General features: G+C 38.5%; 1 protein-coding gene across 2 annotated transcripts in view; it reads right to left on the bottom strand.

The window, feature by feature from the left end:
* The window catches only part of MORC1 (MORC family CW-type zinc finger 1), a 176,190-nt gene that overhangs the window by 17,061 nt on the left and 133,385 nt on the right, over nt 1-25,744 (bottom strand). The window contains exons 21-24 of one of the 2 annotated variants that reach the window (XM_032149129.2): nt 23,540-23,644; nt 10,935-11,004; nt 8,771-8,837; nt 3,574-3,726 (exon numbers count right to left, since the gene is read on the bottom strand). In XM_032149129.2, coding sequence (XP_032005020.1) covers nt 3,574-3,726; nt 8,771-8,837; nt 10,935-11,004; nt 23,540-23,644 — 395 coding nt within the window. The remainder of the gene's footprint in view (nt 1-3,573; nt 3,727-8,770; nt 8,838-10,934; nt 11,005-23,539; nt 23,645-25,744) is intronic. The other variant, XM_058438150.1, reaches the window with a different exon arrangement.

The following is a 25,744-nucleotide window of genomic DNA, read 5'->3' as shown; positions in this document are numbered from 1 at the left end:
GTTGCACTCCAATATTTAAAAGTATTTTAACATCCAGTAATACTGTTTACTGCTTTTTACATGAATCCCTTTCAATTAAAGTATTATTTAAATATATGCTGATATATGTTAGACATACTGTGGACAATTCAATCTGTTTTCAAAGATGTTACTTTATTTGGGAAGTCAACAAACTAATACACAAAAAGCAAGAAGTAATATAAGACAGGAAAATGCCTGACTGAGCATAATTAGGTAATGAGTATGTACACTAAAAACTATATTTTTAATTAATTGTTAGCATTAATTACACAGAGATGGCCAGACACTACCTTGGCACTGTGGAAACGGATAACGATGATGTCACGTCCAAAGTGATCCAAATGGAGGGAACACCCTTTACACTTCAAAGGTCTCTAACTACTACTCTTTTTTATCATGTGACAAGAAAGGTAAATATGGTAAACAATTCTGAGTATTTCTTTATACTTTATACCCTTTACATTGTACACAGCTAGCCACAATCTTCATGCCTTGAAAAACTTAAAGTCTAGTAAATTCAAGAAATTACATGTGGACCAGATATAAAATAGCAAATAATACTACAAAAACAACAACAAGAAAAACAACAAAATACCTAACAAAGAAAACAAGAAATCTGTTTTCACTGGTGAAATTTGAGAAAACATACTACATGTTGCTGAAGGCAAAAGAGAAAACTGGTATGACAAGGAGCTCATTTTGTTTTAGTTAAATCCTGTGTTCTGGATTTAGAGAATCCAGAGCTGATATATTAACACATTCAGCTTTCAGAGTGCTCAGTTGATAACAGTATGATGATTCTAAGCAATAAAGAGTCTGCCTGTTCATTAGAGAGAGAGTTTCTGGGAAATTTTAATTTTCTAGTGATGCCTAATGATAGAAGTGGATGCAATTTAAAGTCTTAGTACACTCAATCAGATTATCCCCTTTTTGATCACATGTAACTCACTAAAATTAATAGAAATGTTACACTCAAATAACAAAAATTAGCCAAGAAAAAAAATCAGAAAAATAATGAATCTGAAACAGAAAGTTGATCTATCTGAAAAAGAAATTTAAGTAGCTATGCATCCAAACTCTGCTGCAACACACTCAGACAGGTCTCTCTAGGTCTCCTAGTGTGAAGAGAGGGTATATACTATATATGATTAAGAGCATGGGATTCCAAATCAGAAAGCCTTGCCTTAAACCCCAGCCCCATCCTTCTTATTTGTGTAATTGTCCATGAGACTTGTAATGTTTAGTTTCTCTAAGTTTCAGTCTCCTCATCCACACACAATATTTAAAAATAACACAAATCTCATGAATTTGTGAGAATAGAAATTAATTTATAAAAAGTAAGTGGGTGGATGCCTGAAATATAATAAAGGTTCAAACCTGATAGCTATTACTGTTATAGTTATTATTGTTACTATTATTTTTATGGAGACGGGGTCTTGCTATGTTGCCCAGGCTGGTCTCGAACTCCTTGTTTCAAGCAATCCTCCCACGTTGGCCTCCCAAAGTACTGGGATAATAGGCATGAGCCACGGTGCCTCGTGTGATAGCTACTATTATTAAGAAGGCCTGATTCACTTGTAGCCATGTCCAAATAATTGAATATGTGGTCATATCTATACATTTTTAATGATATTCACATTTATTCAAATATATACAGGCACATGCATATAAAACTTACTGTATACTACTATGCTTTAGTGACCAACCAATAGGCCTGAATTTTAGGACCAGTAACATATCAGGGTTCAAATTCACAGCAATCCAACTTCAAAGCTGAGGACCTTAAATACCACTTCTAGAAAAATACAGGCAGAGGGTAGGAAACTAGTTAGAGAATCCCATTCTTTAGGGATTATACTGTAAGCTGCAGCAGTATAATACTGACATCTATCTAGATCATTGGATAAGTGGCCTTTTTTTTTGAGACGGAGTCTTGCTCTGTCACCCAGCCTGGAGTGCAGTGGCACGATCTCGGCTCACTGCAAGCTCCGCCTCCCGGGTTCACGCCATTCTCCTGCCTCAGCCTCCCTAGTAGCTGGGACTACAGGCGCCTGCCACCCCGACCGGCTAATTTTTTGTATTTTTAGTAGAGAGAGCATTTCACCCTGTTAGCCAGGATGGTCTCGATCTCCTGACCTCATGATCCGCCCACCTCGGCCTCCCAAAGTGCTGGGATTACAGGCATGAGCCACTGCGCCCGGCCAAGGCCTTTTTCAACCTTATAATGCCTGAACCATGCTGAGGTCTGGCCTGCTTTTGTCCCATTTCCAGGCTAGTGGAAGACTGCCAACCAGACAGAAAGGGATATTTGGTGGTCAGAACTTGGCGTTCTGGAATGTAGCAGTCTGTATTCATTGCTCCATCAACAACTTGTCTCTGGATCCCTAGTGTCAGTAGTGAAAACAGATACCTCTACAAGGTCTAAGGTGGGTCCATCCACATGTAACCAAGAGTGCTTCCTCCCTCCCAGGGCAGGACTGGTGTTAGGCATGAGACAGCAGGTGGGGTCTTCATGCCCATGTAATAATCATAGCCCTGCACCCTGGATGCTGCTACAAAGACTTTCATCACACCCACGGCATCTGTGGAATTGGGTTCAGGTCTACTGGGGTTAGCAGTCTCCTCTCACAAACAGGACCACAGCCTGGGCCTTAGGAGAGGCTACAGTCCCTATGTACATGTTCTCCTCCACCTTTCTCTTTCTTCCTACCTGCTTCTACTGTTTGAGAACTCTCATCTTCAGGAAGATTATGTCAATCACTGATGAAAAAATCAAGTAGCTATCCTAAGGAAAAATACTATTCCAGGTAGGGCATGTTGTTTGTTTTCCCTGGCCTGAGCGTCTCACCCCACACAAGACCCTTAAAACCCAACAAAAGTCTGTGGATCCCAACAAAACCAATGAGGTACATTAATTTAGTGGTGCTACTGGACCCACCTCCCACCCTCCCATATGGCACCTATTTTAGAGCACGATTCTGTATACAGACTTCTTTGACTTGATTTTAAGTCCCCCATCTATTATCAGTCTCTATTTGGAAAAACCCTGAATTATGAACTTTTTCCTCTCCTTGTCTCCATACTTTGAGAAATGAGACCCAGACATTTAAATTCCTCAAATACCATGTCCACAAATGTTAACATTCTACACAGAACAAAACAAGTAAAACTCAATTTCCCTCAATAAGTTCAGTATCCAAAACTAAAACAAACCAAAAAAAACCCAGATTTTTAAAAAGGCCATGCAATGTCATAAGAGTCTTTGTTGGGGAAAAAAGAAAGAAAATTCAGTAAAAATTATTTATTACATTCAAGAGAAGACTAATGTCCACCATACTGCCAGACTATGTAACAACAGGCAGTTACCAGTTCTATTATAAGGGATATTTAACCCATAGTATATCTAAATGAGCATAGTTAGGAGACAAGTCATAATGTCACTCTACTGAATTTATTCAGTATCATTAAAACTCAATAGGGAAAACAACAGGAGTTGTCACTGCTTAGAAAGTTAAACAAAGCATGTGGAAATATGTGAGTAAATATCTTTACCTTAATTTAGACTTCAGTTTTCTCACTGTTTCCTTGACAGGTGTGCTTTGAGAAGACGTTGGCGAAGAAGCAACTTTACAACTGCCACTCACAGAAACTCTGGCTTTGCATCCAGAACCTAGATTCACATCTTCCATCGGCACATTGAGCAAGCTGAGGTTTATCATTTCAAAGTAGAAATCACGTTAGGTATTAATAATTTTAGAAACATTAATATACAAAAATGAGTGAAATGTTCATATACAACAAATGAGAACAAGAAAATGTGTAATGCTGAAAACTGCCACCACTGTAGTTACATGAAACAAATTCTTAATTAGAAGAATTTATATTTATTCCAGTCACATATTTTTTTCAAAGTTTTTAGGTAGTAACAATTAAATAGAATTGGTGATAATTTATTTTTAACAGTAGTCATATACTACTTGTCTCTCACTTGCTGAAAGAGACTTTTTAAACCTGTTAAACAGCTATATAATATTTTTTGTAAGCCTCATGGTAACCATACGGCAAAAATCTATAATGGATATACTTAAAAAGCAACAAATTAAAACATACTGTAACCAAGTAGCCCCATTTTTCTAGGAAAAAGAAAATGAATTACTATTATTTTTTATTTTCTCTTTTCTCCATTTCCCCATTCCCCACTTCCTACATAGTCCTTTAGGAATACAATTATAACCTTTTACCTCCCCTTCACCAGAAACTCCCTAGAGGACAAGTTCATGTAACTTTATGCTTAGAAGCTCCAGAGTGGAACTTTCAGCCACCAGGAGACTGCCTCCAGAGACAACAGTTGATTTACAATCCAAAGTCCCACTACGAAACTCTCTCCCACCTAGAGAGTTTCCAGCCACCTTTACAACCTGTTTCTGCCCATGAAATGCTAACTCAACTGCCCAGTAGATAAGGCACCAAGCTAGCATGGGGACCCACCCACCTGCTCACCTCCTCCCCTTCGATGCCATTCATGATAGGCCCCCTTTAAAAGTATCCACTTTCTGCTGCAAAGGTGAAGCGGTACTCTTAAGGCAGGAAGCCCATACTTCTTCCCCTAAGCTAGCTTTGGAATAAAAAGTCACTTTCTTTACACCAGACCTAGCTCTTGTTAATTAGACTCTGCAAGCAGTGGGCAAGTGAACCTGCGATGTGGTTACAATACTACCAGAAAAAATCACTTAACTACGAATACAAGAGACTTTTAAACTAAAGTTTATTTTAGCCTGAGAGAAAAGCATAGAAACAAAACAAAAAAAGAACAAAGTAAGTTGAGAGAAATACTTAGTCATGATCTGGAAGAGGAAGAAGAATGTTCAGAGCTACTGGGGTGGAGTGAGCAGGAAGCAGATGGAAAGAGATGAGATGAGAGAGGTCAGTGTTGGGATTGCAGGGCATCGTGGGCATGGGGAGGGAACTAGAGTTTCTTTTAAGCAGAGTGGGCACTACCACTGGAAGTTTTCAGGCATGGGAACGAGATGATCTGATGCAGGTTTTAAAAAGATACATGGCTGCAGCATGAAAAATAACTCACGGTAAGGATGTATAGTTTGTTGTTGAGACTAAAGCTTTCAGTACCATAGGGAAAAAAAAGTACAAGAGTCTGAGGGCAGTACAACATGGGAAATGGAGCTGGGGAGGGCAGGTAGAGGTCAGATCATAAAGGGTTTTGTTTGTCAAATAATAAAAAGATTTTTTTTTGTAATCCTTTCATGCTGATGCTCATAAATTAAGATCACAGCTCCAGAGAGTTTTACATGTTTATAAGATGAGGATCTTTTAAAATTGGATAACAGTTTATATCAAACGGAATGTGCTTCTACTGTCAACAGCTCTTTGGCATTAATTATACTGTCTAACTTTGCTGATTTTTTTAAGATTAAGAACATTATATAAACTAATGCTTAATTGCCTGTTAAAGAATACTTACACAATGTCTGAATGCTCATTAGTTATAAACTCCTTTATGCTGACACTTTATTAAAGAAGTCTTTTTCTTTAATCATTTAAGGGATGTTAAAGATTCATTCATGTTGGCATTGAGGTTGAAGGGTAAAAAGTACTATACTAGAGCACAGGAGATTCCTCTCTAAACCTCTGTTTCTTGTTCTGTTGAATAACAATAGGGCCTACCTCATAGAGTTGTACTGAGGATATACAAAGAATGTAGCTCAATGTTTAGTGTAAGTGCTCAGTAAATAATACCTAGTTTTGTTGTTATGATCATCTTTATCATCACCATCATTAGTAATGCATTTGATAAGTTTCTTCCATTAAGATTGTTTTTCCCTAGAAGAAAACCTAGGCAATACCATTCAGGACATAGGCATGGACAAGGACTTCATGACTAAAACACCAAAAGCAATGGCAACAAAAGCCAAAATAGACAAATGGGATCTCATTAAACTAAAGAACTTCTGCACAGCAAAAGAAACTACCATCAGAGTGAACAGGTAACCTATAGAATGGGAGAAAATTTTTGCAATCTATCCATCTGACAAAGGGCTAATATCCAGAATCTACAAAGAACTCAAACAAATGTACAAGAAATAAACAACCCCATCAAAAAGTGGGCGAAGGATATGAACGTCTCAAAAGAAGAAATTTATGCAGCCAACAGACACATGAAAAGATGCTCATCATCACTGGTCACCAGAGAAATGCAAATCAAAACCACAATGAGATACCATCTCATACCAGTCAGAATGGCCATCATTAAAAAGTCAGGAAACAACATGCTGGAGAGGATGTGGAGAAATAGGAATGCTTTTACACTGTTGGTGGGAGTGTAAACTAGTTCAACTATTGTGGAAGACAGTGTGGCAATTCCTTAAGGATCTAGAACTAGAAATAACATTTGACCCAGCGATCCCATTACTGGGTATATACCCAAAGGATTATAAATCATGCTACTATAAAGACACAATGCACACATATGTTTATTGCGACACTATTCACAATAGCAAAAAAAAAAAACACTGCATGTTCTCACTCATAGGTGGGAATTCAACAGTGAGAACACTTGGACACACGGTGGGGAACATCACACACGGGGACCTGCTGTGGGATGGGGGGGGGCAGGGGGAGGGATAGCTTAAGGAGAAATACCTAATGTAAACAACGAGTTAATGGGTGCAGCAAACCAACATGGCACATGTATACCTATGTAACAAACCCGCACGTTGTGCACATGTACCCTAGAACTTAAAGTATAAAAAAAAAAAAAGAAGAAGAAGAAGAAAGAAAGAAAGAAACCATCACCCAGATCAAGTTATGGGACATTTTCACTAGCCCAAAAAGTCGTTAAAGCCCCTTTCCAGTCAATCCTCACCCCATTCCCACTTTGGCAATCACCATTCTGATTTCTATCTCCATGGATTATTTTTGCTTCTTCGTGAAATTCACATAAAGGAACATACTGATTTTGTTTTTTTAAAATGCAAAAAAAAGATTGTTTTTCGTGTATTGTTTCTAACATTCATATTGTATTTACAAGTCAACAGTGATTACAAAAAAAAAAACCAATCTCATAAAGACCAAAAGGTATTACATGAAATAATATATACATGCATACACACACTCGCATACACACAAATGTGTTTTAGTTTTTGGATGATTCTTAAACTGTAAAGCAATTTTCATAAATAATTCTAAGTCAAAGTATTGGCCATGAGAAGACCTGGCAACAGCACTGGGGAAAAAATTACGTCACTTATTTAATCAACAAATATTATTGAGTGCCAAGTATGAGTCAGTGTCATTCTGGATATCAGAGACACAGGGACAAGCAAGACAGTCCCTACTCTCAGGGAGTGCGTTGGCATCTAGTGAAAAATAGAGAAAATAAGCAAGCTACAATTAAAAAATGGTAAAAAGAAATAGGTGGTAAAGGAGATACTTTAAAACAGTAATACACGCTTTGAAAAAAATAAAACAGGATTATAAAAGTGTGACTTGTCAGAAATGAGATGGGCTACTTTAGATGAAGTTGTCAGAGAAGACCTTTCAAAAGCTTAGAATTATGAAGAAGACAAGAAGGCCTCTGTCCTTTAGGAACCTGTATGCAATGGGAAGACAGATTCAAACAGATAACTTCACTTGACTGTGATCACTGCTCACCATTGCATGTCAGAACACAGAATTTAACAAATAACTACGGAACAAATTACAATATAATCTCATCATTGCAACAGTGACTCTGTGAACACCTGAGTTTGGTGAGGAGAGTCAAGAAGACCCTAAAGAAGGGAACACTTGAACTGAGACTTAAATGAAAGGGTAACTGACACTGGCATATGAGTTGCTGAGGGCATTCAAGTAAAGGAAGTGGTACAGACAAAGGGGGGGATGAGAAGATGTGATAAAACAGAACTACTAGTAATTTAGAACCTTTGGGAAGCAAAGTGGGGGCCAAAAGTAGAGGCAGGAGAGAAGAGGATTTGTGCCATTCTAAGGAGTTTGTGACTTACCTTAAAAGTAGTGGGGGCTGAAAAGGCTTTGGAGTAGAAGAGTGAAGTGATGAGGTTTGAGTGCTGGATTGACTCACTACCCTGTCAGCAAGTGCAGGAAAATAGCCCCTCTCTGTTTTTTCTTGCTCTTAATTCAATGTGCTCCTATGCAAAGAGCACAGGATTTGGATTCAGAGAAACTGGGTCTGAACGCCTGGAAAGCAGCTTAGATGGGTTTGTACAGAGGATAAGAGTTTGCTTCCTTGAAAACACTCTTTTAATTCTATTGGATATCCAAAACATTCAGCTGATGTCATTTTAAAAGTGATAAAATTCTCATGTCAAGAAAATTCTAGCACACAGTGATTATAATTACATGTATGTATGACAATAAGATAATGATAATGACAACAGAGAAAAAAATCATTTAATGATTTCATAATCATACCTTATATATGGGTGACGTTTTCAGTTTTTTGACTACATTAAAGTAATTTGAATTGGTTACTTGCTGTGGGTAGGAAGTTAAGCCAGCTCCATTTCATTATTTCCAATTCTTCACGAAAGAAATGAAAAGGTCTGGGGGAAAGGTGTATTGCTAATTCTTTCACGTCTCTGTTATAAAATTTGGTTTCATTCTTGATTGCTTTTGTTGCTATTATTTTCTTTCTTCTTGTATTTTAACATTGATAATTACTTTTCAGCAGTATAATTGCACTCACTTGGAATTTGTATAATTGTAGTACACTCACCTTTTCCAGCTAGGTAATGAAGAGCTTCTTTTCATGGCTAGAACATCATTGCACAACTCCTGTTTTTCTTCAAAAGAACATAGACAAACAATCACATTTGGATGATCACACAATAAACTGAACCAAAAGAAATGTTAGTGGTTCATTAACTACCTCTGCATAATATGGACTTGTATTGAAACATCCATTTATAAAACTGTACCAGTTGTAACGAGATTTATAATATTTTCTTAAGGTAGTTTATAATGTTTTAAGATAAAGTTTATGTACTATATATAGTTATCCAAGAGACTGTAACTTTTTTTTTGGTAATTTTTAAATGGACATTTTTTACCAGAGCCTGGAGTATGATCAGAACTGTTGATTCCCCGCTTCCACCAGCCCCTAACAAGACAACCATCTTCCCCTAATATCCCATTCTCTCCTATTTGGGGTTCAGGTTCAAAGACATTCTGACAGATCCCAATGAAAAATGTGTCTCCAGTAGGAAAGTGAATTTTAAAGCAGGAAGAGACCTAGAGTCGTTTAGTTAGTCTTCTCACTCAGAGGACCTCAGAATTATAGGTTCACAGAGCTTGGTGATTTATTTTCAGCTCACAGCAAAGCAGAAATTCTATGATCCACTTGGATTGTTTTAAGAGTGTCTTGGAGACAGTATAAGCAACGAGTCAATGTGTCCTTCTTCCATGTAGAAGTCTTTATTATAACTGTCCAGACATCTTGTTCCACTAAGTAAACCTTTACCAACAAGTTTAGGGTTATTGAAGGCTAAGTAGAAGAGGACATCAACAAGCAAAGTTCTAGATGGTGGGTAAATGGCTGAGGATCTGCCTGACCCTTTTAAGGAAAAAGAATGAATGGACAGATGTTTTCCAACCATGCTGTAGGCACCACTGGTTTTACTCACTGACTTGCAATGCAAAGTGAAAATTTTTAACCCAATAGCTAACTAATTCAAAATAATAGTCATTTGAAAACATTTCACAATTTGTTCCTGCCAAACCTAGGATGAGTATTTAAAATTAAATATTAATTTTAGATAAAATTGTATTAGCAATTTTTCTAGTACAATTTGGAAATCCAACAGAACCATACTTGAAGGCACAGTAGTAGTTTGAACTGTCTATAAAAGATTGGCTTTAAAATTAAGACACCCTTACAAAAGAAATCCTGATGGTGGAATTGCAAATTATTGTAATTAAGATGAAAAAGAAAAAGTGTGATTTCTTAGGGACCTCACTAATGGGTTCAAACATAAAGTTGTGAATGAATAGCTGATTAGGTTACCTAAGCAACAAAGTATGAAGGAAGGAAAAATGTGCCACCAAAAGAGAACATAAAACCATGGCATGGATTGATGAAGAAAAGGATTGGGAATGATGAAACCAAATGAGTTGAGACTAAGAAGACTAAGATCTTTAAAACTTATTTCAAAATAAGACAAAGACAATGAAAATAATGGATGTGCTTCTTGAGTCCAATAGTATAATATCAAAATTAAAAGATAATGGCATAATAACATTGGAATGCAAATAAAAGAATTACAGTAATAATAATGAACACTAAGAAAATAAAATATTTTGAATCCAGTTTGTTTTCAGCTTCTCTATCCACGAAATTATTACTGGATTGAACATTATAAGATGGCAACTTCATGCCCTAAATAAGTTCATGTCTTTTACCTGAGACATATTACATCCCCTGGGCATGAAGAAACTAATAAACGTGTTTGTTGAACTACTTTTAGGGACCTCAGAAGAATCATGAAAAGCAGAAAGTTACTAAAAGATGAAAAAATGGGGACCGTCATCATCATAATTTTCAAAACGGATTTTGAAAATTATTGACCTGATATCAATCCTAAGCAAAATTAGAAAGAGAATTCAAGACAGAGAGTGGCATAAGTGTATGGAAATTTCAGGCAGTGTGGCAGTGCTGGGGACACTGTCCTCAGCCAGAAAGTGTCTCTCTGCCCTGTCAAAACATACAAGGTTGGCAGCTCACCCTCTCTCTACTCCTCTCACTTCTAGAACAACAAACTTAATTTTTTAAAATCCAAGTTGCTGACAAACTTCTGATCTATATATCAGGCTGTCAAGCCATATTGAAAATGTCTCAAACATTATAGCTAATATATATATATATATGAGCTGATTTTTTTTACCTTGGTTTAAAAGAGGAATTTCCTTTTTTTCTTGTTTCAATGAAACATCAGTGTTGCTCTTATCTGAAACCTGAAAAACAAGCTCTTTATTTAAAACTGTACAAAAACATAGGACATATTATAAACTTGACAAAAGACCTTGAAAAGCAGTGTCCCCAGCAGAAGAGAGATCATAATGTTAGCAGTAAAGCTATGCACTTTTTATAAAGGGAACAAATGGTACATGTACAAACGATAATCGCATAAATCTCAAGGATGATTGCATTATCATAGTCATGTTTACTCATTTGATTTCTTTAAAGAGATTTTTGTATTTCTACTAATATTTGTGCAGATATTTTAAAAATTGATATTACACATCGATGTAACAATGTCTACAACAAATGGGTCAAGTATTTGATTCACCAGCAACAACCATTGAGCCTCTACTGTTTTGAGGAAGCTTAGGGTACCTCTGGTTGCGGAACTCCTGTTCAGCATCTGTGCAATGAAAACTTTGGAGAGTTTGGGGCTGGGGCCTGTAGTCCCAAAGCATAACAGATAAGAAGATGAGGAAAGGGAGTTCACCTGGAATACTGGGGGATGGGATATCTCATCTTCTGACAGAATCCCAGGCCAGTTGCCTGAAAGGGGCTGCAGAGCCTTAGTGTGTTGATTGCTGGAGCCAGGAGGGTTACTGGCACCTGGAGAGAGAGGATGGCTATGTGCTGGTGTGTGATTGGGAGGCTGAGAGGGTGGGAGTGGATGGGGGACATTTGAGGGGTGGAGTGCACCATTAATAAGCCAGGTATATCATCACTTTGGGAATTCTGTTAAGATCCATTTTACAAGGCTCACATAAAGCTGACTTACACTTTGGGAATATACCTTAGATGAGAGAGAGAGAGAGAGAATGTGTCTGTTTATGCCTTCAGGGAAAGACACCCAGAATGCTCCCTCTATGTATTTTGTAAAACTGTGAGAAGGTGGAGGAACAGGCAGTTATGAAAGAAAGAAAATGAAGAAAGCAAGCAGAAGGCAAAAGCTCCTGTCTGCTCCTTGTTCTGAAGACCCCTGAACACACACTGATTCGCACGCAACCATGTCCCCATCTGTTACCTCATGTAAGATAGGGAGCTGTCAGGTTTTTTGAAGTTTGCTCATTGTGGATATATCTTTCATCTTTCATGCCCTCTCTAACCTGCTAAACAAATGTAGTCTAGAGAGGATGTCAACTCTCTTTTTTTTCCCCTCCCAGGAAACAAAGGAGTATTTTTACATAGCATTCTGGAAACTGTGCTCTCTCAGGAAGCAGGTTAAATGGGCACATATGTAGCCTAGCAACAAAATAACTGTGTAGCTGTCTATCATTGCCATTTTCCATTTCACCTAAATCAAGAGCAAGAAAAGCCTTATGGATAAGGGGAAATAAATAAGACTACTTCTAAGCTACTTTTGTCTATTTCAAAAAATTTTTGTACTTAAACTATAAATAAGTTCCTGCCCCAGGAAATAATCAACATGCATATTTTTAAAGATTTATTTTGAAAAAAATCTTGAAAGTGACCTTAAAGTGTATGTTTTATTTACTTCTGATTAACATAAAATTTAAAGTTTTCTTCTGATGCGCTGATATATAAGAAGAATCTACATGATATTAAGTGTCTCCAACTTCAGACTAAAGATTTTTCAGACCAGTTTATAGGCAGCATAGACTGTTATCAACAACAGCTAATAGGAACCACAAGATAAGCTTATGAGAGGAACTATTTAATGCCTTTTCCTATAAGCACTTTGTTATGATCCATGGTGATTATAACAAAATGTGTTCATTTTCTTTGGTAACTTTCTTTTATAATGAAATCAGCCAAGATGAAAGTATCCAAGGTTAACGAAAATGACAGAAGAGAAATTTTGTTGTTGGTGTTATTAATACAGCCTCGTGAAATTAATTATGTTTGTATTCTATTGTTTAGTTCTCTGCTTTGAGCTCTGAAGGGCCGTTTTTCCTAGGATCAGATATGCCCTCTTTCCCAGAAAATGTTACCTGTACAAAGCTCTGCCATCTCTATAACATGAAAAATTTCTTTTCTTTTCCTTTGCTGTATTATCTTTATTCTTTATTCTAATGTTTAAAATATTTTTGGATAAATGATTTAAAGCCTACAGTATTTTCTTTGAAATAACATTGTGTAAATCTGATTTTATAGGATGCTGCCTTCTATTACAATATAGTTGAGGGTCTGAATTTTTTCAAGATGAGACAAGAAAACGCACAGCTGTTTTTTCTATTACATTACTTGTATATTTGATCTTACTTATAAAGGTCTTTCATTTACATTAATTGGTTTCCTTATAGAAATGTTCTTCAGTCACTTAGGCTTAACTGTGTCTCATATTCTGAAGCTGGAGGAAATCTCTTTCCTGAGATTTTTACCTATATCATGAAATAGACAACACCTCACACAAAGTAAATGAGATTATCGTTAAGTCTTAACATAGAGTTTAAGACATCTTAATTAAAATTATGTTAACAATGAGCAGGGTGGGATTTGTCAGTTCTCCAAGGGATGTGATGGATCAACATAATACCGCATGCTCAATTTTGTAAAGTATCTACTTAAGAAGATAAATAAATCATAAATAAGTCAGAGGAAAAAAAGAACATGCCACAGGCAGCTGTGCAACATCTATTTAATTTCATTGCTGTTAAGGAAACTTAACTGAGTGATACCACTTTATCTGATTTATTTACTTCTACTCCTTTACCCCTCCATGCCTACTTCAAGCATTTATTATTATGAAGGAGCCATAAGGACTATAAGACCAGTAAATACCTTTCTGCTAACTTCAAAGACCCCTTCTGTTTGCACTCATCCACAGTTAACATTATGTTCCAGGCCCTCCCCTTCACTCAGTAATTTATTCACTAACATTAGGTTTCTAGTGTGGGCCAGATACTACTACGGTGAAAAGTTCAAAGTCCTGCTGATATGGTTTGGCTGTGTCCTCACCCAAATCTCATCTTGAATTGTAGCTCCCATAATCCCCACCTGTCATGGGAGGCACCTGGTGGGAGGTAATTGAAACATGGGGGCGGATTTTTCCTGGCTGTTCTTGTGATAGTAAGTCTCATGAGATCTGATGGTTTTATAAAGGGCAGTTCCCCTACACACGCTCTCTTGCCTGCTGCCATGTAAGACACGCCTTTGCTCCTCTGCCTTCCACCATGATTGTGAGGCCTCCCCAGCCATGTGGAACCTCTTTTTTTCTTTATAAATTATCCAGTCTCAGGTATTTCTTCATAGCAGTATGAAAATGGACTAATATACCTGCCTTTATGGAACATATTTTCTACATTCAATAAATAAAAATATAAATATGTAATATGCTGTCAGGTAATGGAAGTTCTGTGAAGAAAAATAACACAGGTGAGACAGAGTGATATAAGTTCCTGCATAATCTGACCCCCTCACCTCTCTGTCGTCATCTCACATCTCCATTTGGCTCTCCAGCAGCTCTTTTACAAATATGCCAGGCACACTCCTCTCACGTCTTTGGCTTGTTGTTTTATAGACTTGTTTGTTCCCCCAGCTTTTTCCTAGTCTTTCCTAAGCATCCGCGGGCCATCTGTGGTCACTCTACCTAAAATTGCAACTCCTGTTCACCACATGCAGCAGATACTTCCTATTCCCTTCCCATGCTTTTTCTCCCTAATACTTGTCATTATCTACCACGCACCATATTTACTTGTTCATCCTGTCTATTGAATGATCCCCCCACTAGAATGGAAGCTCCACAAAGGCAGGGAGGATTGTCTGTTTTTACCCCTGCTGGATCCCCATTGTTTAGGACAGTAACTGATGCTCAAGATATTCACAGAATAAAAGAAAGTAAAAAAAAATCAAGTCATGAAAATACATGTGTGCTGCTGACAGTGGTGATGGGGGTGGTGTGGATAGTGGAGTCCAGGTAGATGAACGACAAAGGAAAAGGCTTAGGTTTATGTTTCTCTCTTTCTCTCTCTCTCTCTCACCTGTATTATTATTTTTCTTCACAGAATTTATATGACCTGATATTATATTACATATTTACACTTTTATTTATTTAATATTCCTTAGGGTACTGGAGGCCACTAATGGTCAGGGTGGCTACAGTAGACTAAGAGAAGGAATGAGCAGTGGGGTCTGTAGCCTCAGAAGACATCAGGCCAGGACATTTAGGGCCTTGAGGGCCACAGCAAGGTCACTGAGTTTTGTTCTAAGTATGAGCAGCAACCATGGAAGTGTTCTGAGTAGGAGAATGACATAATATGACATATTCTGGATGACATACTCAGATTTTTAGACTGTGGAGGCCAAGAGAAACAGTAAGATGATTTATAGGATTACTGTTGTAGTCTAGGTAAGAGATGTCAGTGTGTTGGCCAAGGTGGTAGCTAAGGAGGTGGTGGAATACGTTCTATGTTTAAAGGTTGATTCAGGAAGATTGGCTGATGGGTTGAGCACAGGATGAGAAAGAAGGAGAGAAATTCAAGATGATTCCCAGGTTTTGGCCAGAGTAGCAGTGAATGGTAGTATCATTTATTGGGTTAAGGAAGCATGAAGATGTTTCTTGGAATTCTTTCTTCTCTTGATCTTTATAGCCTTCTGTGTCTCAACTCTCTCTGGGTAGTTTATCCTTTTTCTGTCTAATCTCAACTTCTCAAGGAACCTATTAAAATTCCTGGAGTTAAGCTGTCACAGTTTATGCAAACAATGGCTTCATCGGCATCATCAACCCTAACTTTTCACCTTTGCTCCAGTTATTTCCAACTGATCTCATGACACACGTGAATGTCTTGCTGAAACTTCAAATCCTCAGTCCTATCCTTGACCACTTGGTCAGATTCCCCTGTCAATGCTCTTCATTCTATTCACAGTACCGTTTTTGTTCCAGATTGCCATCTCAGAACTGTTTTCATTATTTAGTTTTCCATATTTCTTACCAAGCTGTACTACCTTTCTTTTAAAATTTCTTAAGTTTTTCTTGTCTTTCTACACTATGATTTTCAGGAAGCATCCATCCCACTTGTTTTTATTGGTCTTTAGTTTCTCCTTTTTACAGTCCAAGCCATTATCCCAATCTGATTAATTTTTTTAAACAAAATATCCATGATTAAATGTTCCTTCTTAAAACCATCCCTAGGCCCTGCATGCTTACTATCTCAAGCACAAACTCTTTATCTGTCTTTCAAAGCTCTTTTCAATGTGATTCTAAGTTATCCAGACACAATTTTAGTATTTCTTAACAAATATCTCTTGTTATAATCAAAATGTTCTCTTCAGAGTTCCCTAAAATTACCATATACACTCTTGCTTCCACATCTCTGCCATGTAAATGTTCTACCTGGAATGGCTTCTCTCTTCTCTTCCTTTCTTAAAAGTTGTATCCACAACTTTTAAAGACAAGTATACCTCCTACTCTTTCCAAAACATCTTTTTTGTTATTACTCCAGCACATATTCTTCCTTCCTCTGAATAACTATTAACAGTAAGTTGCATACAGTTTATTTACTCTTACTACTGTTATCAATAGTCAAGCATTTTACCTATATGACCCAGATAAGACTGGACCCTACAGCAGCCTTGGATTCTTACCTTGATCCTTCTAAGCAAAACTCAAAACGTGGCTCCATCTCCCAAAAACAAATCCAAGTCTATAAAGCTTTGATAAATTTACAGATTTTACTAAAGATTATATTGGAAAATGGAGGAAATGATTACATGTAGCAAAAAATTGTGTCAACTAAATAACTTTAACTTCTTCATCTGCTAACTGCCTCATCTCTCTCTGCACACCTGCAGCTTCTCCAGTTCTGCAGCTCCCGGTATTTTCACTTTTGGCAGTGCCTCTCTCCCCTTCTATCTTCCACATAAGTTCACTCTTTAGCTCTCTCTTTTTTTCCACAAAGAAATTTTACTTTGTCAATTTTCATTCTCCTAGCTCACCCAATAAAGGCTGAATTTGTCTTCTTTAGAATTACAGAAGGTGGCTTTAAAAAATACTTTTTATAATGCAAATAATTATTTTCATTCTATCACGAATATAGCTCTCATAACAACCTTGAGAATAGATGGCATTATTACTCTCGTTTTATATACAAGAAAACAGAATATCAAAATTTGACACAACTGACAAATCTCATGGAGGTCTGAATTTGAGCCTGGGTCAGCCTGTTAGAGTGTAGAGCCTGTATCCTTTCCATAACATAATACTACCTCATGGTGTTGTAAAACTATCTTCCAATTTTTTTGTTCCTTCAGCACAACAATCAGATACTTGACTTTTTTCGTGTCCCTCAAAAATCTCTAACATAGTATTGTTCAATAAATTTGTTTTGATTAATTGGCTCGTGGTTGCTGGTAGTTCAGACTTTAGCACTTGAATATTTAGATTCCTTATAAGTCATCCACGAAGTTTTTCCTTAGGTCAGGGACTATATCACACATTGTTTTTGTGTCCCTCTGTATGTTTGCTGGAGAACTGACAAACAATCCTGTGGAGGATGAGTATAGATGATCTTTCCTTCAAAGCCCTTAGGGCAGCTCTGGTTTGCATCTTGTAAGAGGGCTTCCCGTGAAATGTCGAGTAGTATTAGCAATGATCACAGCATTATACAGATTCACAAAGAGGTAATGGTAGCATCATCAACCAGGAATGGTAGCATCATCAAAGCTGATGAGAAATCACCTGCTTTTGAAATTAAGGCAATTTCAGTAATCTGAAATTATGTTATTGTACTACTGTGTCTGAAATTGGTGGGTTCTTGGTCTCACTGACTTCAAGAATGAAGCTGCGGACCCTTGCGGTGTTACAGTTCTAAAGGCGGTGTGTTCGGATTTTGTTCCTTCTGATGTTCGGATGTGTTCGGAGTTTCTTCCTTCTGGTGGGTTCATGGTCTCACTGGCTCAGGAGTGAAGCTGCAGACCTTCGCGGTGAGTGTTACAGCTCATAAAAGCAGTGTGGACCCAAAGAGTGAGCAGTAGCAAGATTTATTGCAAAGAGTGAAAGAACAAAGCTTCCACAGTGTGGAAGGGGACCCGAGTGGGTTGCCGCTGCTGGCTCGGGCAGCCTGTTTTTATTCTCTTATCTGGCCCCACCCACGTCCTGCTGATTGGTAGAGCCAAGTGGTCTGTTCTGACAGGGCGCTGATTGGTGCGTTTATCATCTCTGAGCTAGACATAAAAGTTCTCCACATCCCCATCAGATCAGTTAGATACAGAGTATCGACTCAAAGGTTCTCCAAGGCCCCACCAGAGCAGCTAGATACAGACTGTCGACTGGTGCACTCACAAACCCTGAGCTAGACACAGGGTGCTGATTGGTGTGTTTACAATCCTTGAGCTAGACACAAAGGTTCTCCAAGGCCCCACCAGAGCAGCTAGATACAGTGTCGATTGGTACATTCACAGACCCTGAGCCAGACACAGGGTGCTGATTGGTGTATTTACAATCCCTGAGCTAGACATAAAGGTTCTCCACATCTCCACCAGACTCAGGAGCCCAGCTGGCTTCACCCAGTGGATCCTGCACTGGGGCTGCAGGTGGAGCTGCCTGCCAGTCCCGTGCCGTGCACTCGCACTCCTCAGCCCTTGGGTGGTCAATGGGACTGGGCGCCATGGAGCAGGGGGTGGTGCTCGTCCGGGAGGCTCGGGCCGCACAGGAGCCCATGGAGGGGGTGGGAGGCTCAGGCATGGTGGGCTGCAGGTCCGTGGGAAAGCAGCTAAGGCCCGGTGGGAAATCGAGCAAAGCGCCGGTGGGCTGGCACTGCTGGGGGACCCAGCACAGCCTCCACAGCCGCTGGCCCGGGTGCTAAGGCCCTCATTGCCCGGGGCCGGCAGGGCCTGCTGGCTGCTCTGAGTGAGGGACCCACCAAGCCCACGCCCACCCGGAACTCCAGCTGGCCCGCAAGCACCACGCGCAGTCCCGGTTCCCGCTCGCGCCTCTCCCTCCACACTCCCTGCAAGCTGAGGGAGCCGGCTTCCGCCTTGGCCAGCCCAGAAAGGGGCTCCCACAGTGCAGCGGTGGGCTGAAGGGCTCCTCAAGTGCCGCCAAAGTGGGATCCCAAGCAGAGGAGGTGCCGAGAGCGAGCGAGGGCTGTGAGGACTGCCAGCATACTGTCACCTCTCACTACCAGTGTAGTTTTCTATTTTAAAAAGGCATTCTGTTGGGAGTCAGAAAATTGATGTGTATCTAGGGTGAATGCAGTTGATTTAGGGACTAATTTTGCAAGTTTTTGTTTTTCTTTTTTATCTGCTTTTAGGTTACTTTGTCACCTTTTCAGTCTCATTGTTATGATTCGCTATCATGTAGTACTGACACCAAACACAGTACTTATAGTTGTTTTTCATTTGTTTTGGCCACCATAAAACATAAACCTAGACACGGTAGCAACTCATCAGCTCTTCTAGATGTTCTCCAGTTTTTATAACATACCATGAAGGCCCTGTTAATGATCTTAGGGATTCAGAGTGCACTGATGTTTTTTCTAAGCTGGAATCTGCCTCTTTTGAAAGCTTCCCCGAAGAGCTGACCAGGTACAACTGGTAAATGACTTGGCTCAGTTCTGAGACAGGAAGATGGTTCCATCTACTCATTGCTATGTATCTTTCTTGAGCCTCAGAAAGTGCTCTGTTCTAGACACCAGAGGACACATGTTTCATAATAAATACAAGGTTTCATTGCCAAACTCTTGAAATACTTTTGTCAGCGGTGTTCTGACCATCACATGCTTAAAAACGTCTATAGATTGGGAAAATGAAACATCCCTCTGCGGCCGGGCGTGGTGGCTCACACCTGTAATCCCAGCACTCTGGGAGGCCGAGGTGGGTGGATCATGAGTTGAGATGGAGACCATTCTGGCTAACATGGAGAAACCCCATGTCTACTAAAAATACAAAAAATTAGCCAGGCATGGTGGCGGGCACCTGTAATCCCAGCTACTCAGGAGGCTGAGGCAGGAGAACGGTGTGAACCCAGGAGGCAGAGCTTGCAGTGAGCCGAGATCGGGCCACTGCACTCCAGCATGGGCGACAGAGCGAGACTCTGTCTCAAAAAAAAAAAAAAAAAAAAATGCTGTGGAAGCAATACCAACAAAGAATATGAGCAGAAGTAACTAGAGATGGTACAAATGAAGCTCTACACCACATGAATGACTCGGAGCATGTTAAATGGGAGGCATGGTGCAGAACAAAGTGCCAGACGTTAGAAATGATCAGAAAATAAGGATTGTCCCAATGGGAAAAGAGGAAAAAATTAGAATGTGGTTTTTAAAAATTGCTTCAACAAGGCTGGGCATGGGGCTCATGCCTGTAATCCCACCACTTTGGGAAGCCAAGGTGGGTGGATCACTTGAGGCCAGGAGTTTGGGCCAGCCTTGCCAAGATGGAAAAACCCTGTCTCTATTAAAAATACAAAAATTAGCTGGATGTGGTGGCGCATGTAATTCCAGCAACTCGGGAGGCTGAGGCAAAAGAATCGCTTACAGTGAGTGGAGATTGTGCCACTGCACTCCAGCCTGGGCAACACAGGGAGACTCTGCCTCAAAAAAATTTAAAAGGTAAAATTAAAAAATAAAAAATTGCTTCAACAGACCACAGGCCTTAGAATAAAAACAATAAGAAGAGCATTCAATCAAGAATTGAGGGGCTCAGTGGGGGTAGGGAGGGAAGAAGTTAGGAAAACAAAACATAACAGTGAGCCACAGCAGTGAGGTAATTTTGGAGAATGAATGATCAGATGGCTGAAATAATCAGCAATGGTAGGGTTAAATATGAATCTGGAAAGTAACAAATACTTTTTTTTCATTTCACTGGAAATTACATAACTATTAGTACAAGAACCAGAGTGAGATGTTGCCTGAAACATGGAACAGAGAAAAATAAAGTGCCTTAATATGAAAAAAAAATCCTTTCAAAAGGCAGACTGATAGACATTTATTAATTTTATTAACATAGCAAAAACAAATCTGCCAATCAGAATGGAGTTATTCTCCCGAAAGCATGAAAAAAGTAGTTACAGGAGCACAGGCAGGCATAGGGCAAAGGTTCCCTGAGTCAGTGCTCTTTTAGTATTATAGTTGCATTGGTAACATTATCTCTGTCATGTCTCTTGGGGAGGTGGGCACAGCAATCTGTCTTAGCTGGACGCCTTTTAAATATTCAGGCACCTAGCTCACCAGCAACTGTCAGATTACAATTGGCCAGCCCATGCAGATGGGCATAATGGGACAGAATGCATAACTTAAGTCAATATGTACCTTCCAGTTGAACTGAAGCTGTATTTATCTTTTAAATGACTAAACTGATATTATGCTATAATACAACAGTTTCATGAATTTGGATAATGTGAAGTCATCCCTGTGAGATGAAGTTTCTTTGGTGTGCTGAATACACCATATTTCTTAGTTTCTTATACCTAAAAATAAGACCCTGGGTCCCACATCCAGTAAACTTGCCAAAATAATAAATACCACCTTCGGGGGTTAGGGGAGGGAGTCTTTTGTGGTAGCTAATTATTCTTCCTTAAGTGACAACCTCTTGCACCACCATTAGCACTGAGTGCCTTCCTTCTTGAAATTTAATAGACACAGGGGCACATACACTCACACGTGCACACAGACACATGCTATAATTAGAAGATAATTAGGAAGGAGCACGGGGGATGGGATGATCTTTTTTTAATTTCTAGGTTTAAGAAAGTACAGACAGACAGCATTGAGGAGTAATTATTTCCTACTTGAATTATTGCAACTACAGCCAAACAGAAATTAATGTGCATCTCTGGATAATATGTTTTTATCCAAGTTAATTAGACACCATGAGTATGAAAACAGACATCCTGCTAGGATCACAGAGGCACAAATAAATCATACCACATAGCTACACACAAGTAATATAAGACCTTGAGAACTATTACCTAAAAAGACAATATTTTAAATATAAACATCATCTCTAATTCCTGAAAAGGCACTTGCCAAAAGCTCTGTGCAAAGCTGAGAGAGGTGACAAAGTAAGGGCTACATGAAAAACTCACACAGACTTTGAAACTTCTGAAAAGCAAGTGGTGAACAGTAATATTCACAGGTACAACTATATTACATTTTGCTTTGAAGAGGTCCAGAGAGATGGCATTATTTACAACACCAGTTGCACTTTTGTCTTTCTTTCTAGCCTCTGATTAAATTTTGACCCTTTTCCTTTGGAAAATACTTTGGTGTTTACTTTTTTCATTTAGTTGTTCTTTATTGTTAATAGGCTATTTCTGTTTCCATTCACAAATCATGTCTACACCTTTTTAACATCCCTTCAAATGGCTTCTTCAAATGATTACAATTTATGGATGAAATGATATGATGTCTGGGAGTAATGGGGGCAGGGAGGGGATATGGATGAAACAAGGCTGGCCATGAGTTGATAACCACTGGAGCTGGGAAATGGGCACACAGGAATTGGTTGCACTATGTTTAAAATTTTCCAAAATGAAAAAATTTTTAAATAAAACCTTCATTATAGTTATATCATGTACCTCGTGACAATAATTTTCTGGTGAAGGACATTATCATAAATTAAGCTAAAGTCAGAAGAAATGATATGTCTCTCATTGGCACAAGTGCAATTTAAACCTAATCCAAAATTCTATATAGCATTTTGAGGGAACTTACCCTAAAGACATGTCTAAAGAGGCCAGGTCCTTTTCTAAATACTCTAGCTTATCATGCCAAAAATAGAACCATCTAGGCTACTGTAGTTACTCTTATGCAGGTTACAGTTTAGCTATAAGCTTCTTGGCAATCAAGGTAAAATGAAACTATAATGAGTAATAAAATTTATATTCAGATAAAAGAAAATAACAAATAGATTTTTTCCCTGACATTAAATTCTAATGTGTAAATTACTTTTACTGAGTTTTTTAACAGAAAGGACACTATATAACATAATGAACACCATGGCTTCACAGATGAAGCATTTCTCATATAGTCAGTCCTTGAATCATTTCTTCCTAAACACCAAGGGCTTTTTACACTTGGTTCAGTGAAGGCAAAGCAACTCGATTCTACAGGAGCCCAGATATGTACTCTTTGATATCAACTATCAAGTTAGAAATACGAAGATATTATTTAAAGGAGAAAATGGGGAGCATGCCCATAATCCTTGAATACACTTTTCTCTGCCTAATTTAAGTCAATTCAGAATGAAACCTTCTGGTGAGAGTCCAAATTACAAATTACAGAAAGGTTCATATTCTTCGGATTTGGGAATGAGTTTTCACAATGACCTTCAAGTTATATATATAACTTTTGTATATTTTTGCATATTTACATATATATTAAGGCTTTCTTATCCAAATAACTAAAACAGAAAGGGGCCGTGGACTAGGGGTGGAGATGTGTAAGATCCAGATGTATCCCTACTAGTTTATGTAGCCTTGAGCAAGTAACTTAAACTTTTCTGAGTCTTATTTCTTCATCTAAAAACTAGGTTATCCAACTAAATGTTTCCATTACTTTGAGACACTAACAGATCCCTCTAATCTTTGTGAATATGAAAATCTCAAGGTGTCATTTAGTGTGTAGTTTATCTCACCAGGATTATATCTGAATCACTTTTGCTGTTCTCATCTTCAATCAATACCTTACATTCCTCTACAAAGTTCAGATTCTGCTTCCTTTTCATTTCCCAAGAAGCAGCCTATAACAAGGAATTAACAAAAAAACATACAAGGATTAGTGGCAATCAATGGTACACAATAAACTACCTTCACTCTTCATTCTGCCTCTACTTATTGCAGACTTTTGTAGGATATATAGCGAAAATTCAATTTCCGATTTTTGTGTATGATAAGCACTTGATAAGACTTACTCAGAGCCTATTTGCCTTCCTAATTCCATGCTGCTTAGGTTAATATTAAAATTAATTATATTTCCTGCACCTTCTCTGTTAGTGGTAATGCCTAGTGTGTTTATTGGACAGGATATTAGAAATTTACTACAAATAATCCTCGAGTAATCAAACGTTGTTTCAATTACAGTTTAAAACCTGATTAAATTCATTTTTCAAGTGCTTATAAAGAATTTCACAATCTCCTGATTTATCCAGGAGAAAATTGGGCTTTCTAGATTTTCTTAAATATACAATGTCTTCTGGAGTGAAATTAACTTATCTTTCTTTTTCTTTTTCTTTTTTTTTGAGATGGAGTTTCGCTCTTTCACCCAGGCTGGAGTGCAGTGGCGTGATCTCGGCTCACTGCAATCTCCACCTTCCAGTTTCAAGCAATTATCCTACCTCAGTCTCCAGAACAGCTGAGATTACAGGTGCCCACCACCACACCTGGGAAATTAGCTTATCTTTCTAAGAGCTGATATGCAATCTGTCTCCATTTCTTCATCTTCCACTTAGCAGTAAATTCATTACTTTTAATGGCAAAAACAGCAATTACTTTTGTACGAATCTATACTCTGTTTCTACCCTTTCTACTCCAACAACAAAAATATTCCTGAGATCATCCCTCTTACCTCTAAATCATTAAGTCAACAGACAATTTTTAGGCCTTTAGCCAGTTGAGTTGGCTTCTCAAAGGAATTTGGTTTTCGTGACAGTCTTTCTTCAAATCACCGTTTTCCCCCATTTTGGTTTTAATGAAATAATAAATTCCTGGTTTCTTCTCTTACTGCTCTGGCAATTCCTTCACAATCTCTGTGCACACCTATACTCTCAAAGCTAGCCACAAAATGCTAAAATTCCTCAAGCTTCTGTCTAGTCCTTCTTTTCTTCTTACCCATGCAACCTCACTCATCCTTAGGTATGTAAATACCTCACAAGACTGTCTCCTATTTATTTTTGATGGGTTTTTTTTATTTTTAATTTTATTATTCTTATGCTTTAAATTTTAGGGTACATGTGCACAATGTGCAGGTTTGTTAAATATGTATACATGTGCCATGTTGGTGCGCTGCACCCCCTGTGTCCATGTGTTCTCATTGTTCAATTCCCACCTATGAGTGAGAACATGCGGTGTTTGGTTTTTTGTCCTTGCGATAGTTTGCTGAGAATGATGGTTTACAAAGGACATGAACTCATCATTTTATTCCATGGTGTATATGTGCCACATTTTCTTAATCCAGTCTATCATTGTTGGACATTTGGGTTGGTTCCAAGTCTTTGCTATTGTGAATAGTGCCGCAGTAAACATATGTGTGCATGTGTCTTTATAGCAGCATGATTTATAGTCCTTTGGGTATACACCCAGTAATGGGATGGCTGGGTCAAATGGTATTTCTAGTTCTAGATCCCTGAGGAATCGCCACACTGACTTCCACAATGGTTGAACTAGTTTACAGTCCCACCAACAGTGTAAAAGTGTTCCTGTTTCTCCACATCCTCTCCAGCACCTGTTGTTTCCTGACTTTTTAATGATTGCCATTCTAACTGGTGTGAGATGGTATCTCATTGTGGTTTTGATTTGCATTTCTCTGATGGCCAGTGATGATGAGCATTTTTTCATGTGTTCTTTGGCTGCATAAAAGTCTTCTTTTGAGAAGTGTCTGTTCATGTCCTTCACCCACTTTTTGATGGGGTTGTTTTTTTCTTGTAAATTTGTTTGAGTTCATTGTAGATTCTGGATATTAGCCCTTTGTCAGATGAGTAGGTTGTGAAAACTTTCTCCCATTTTGTAGGTTGCCTGTTCACTCTGATGGTAGTTTCTTCTGCTGTGCAGAAGCTCTTTAGTTTGATTAGATCCCATTTGTCAATTTTGGCTTTTGTTGCCATTGCTTTTGGTGTTTTAGACAT

Source organism: Hylobates moloch, unplaced genomic scaffold (genome assembly GCF_009828535.3).
Source record: "Hylobates moloch isolate HMO894 unplaced genomic scaffold, HMol_V3 SCAFFOLD_4, whole genome shotgun sequence".
NCBI classification, from domain to species: domain Eukaryota; kingdom Metazoa; phylum Chordata; class Mammalia; order Primates; family Hylobatidae; genus Hylobates; species Hylobates moloch.
The sequence above is the reverse complement of the archived record's forward strand: the minus strand, read 5'-3'. Positions and strand labels throughout refer to the sequence as shown.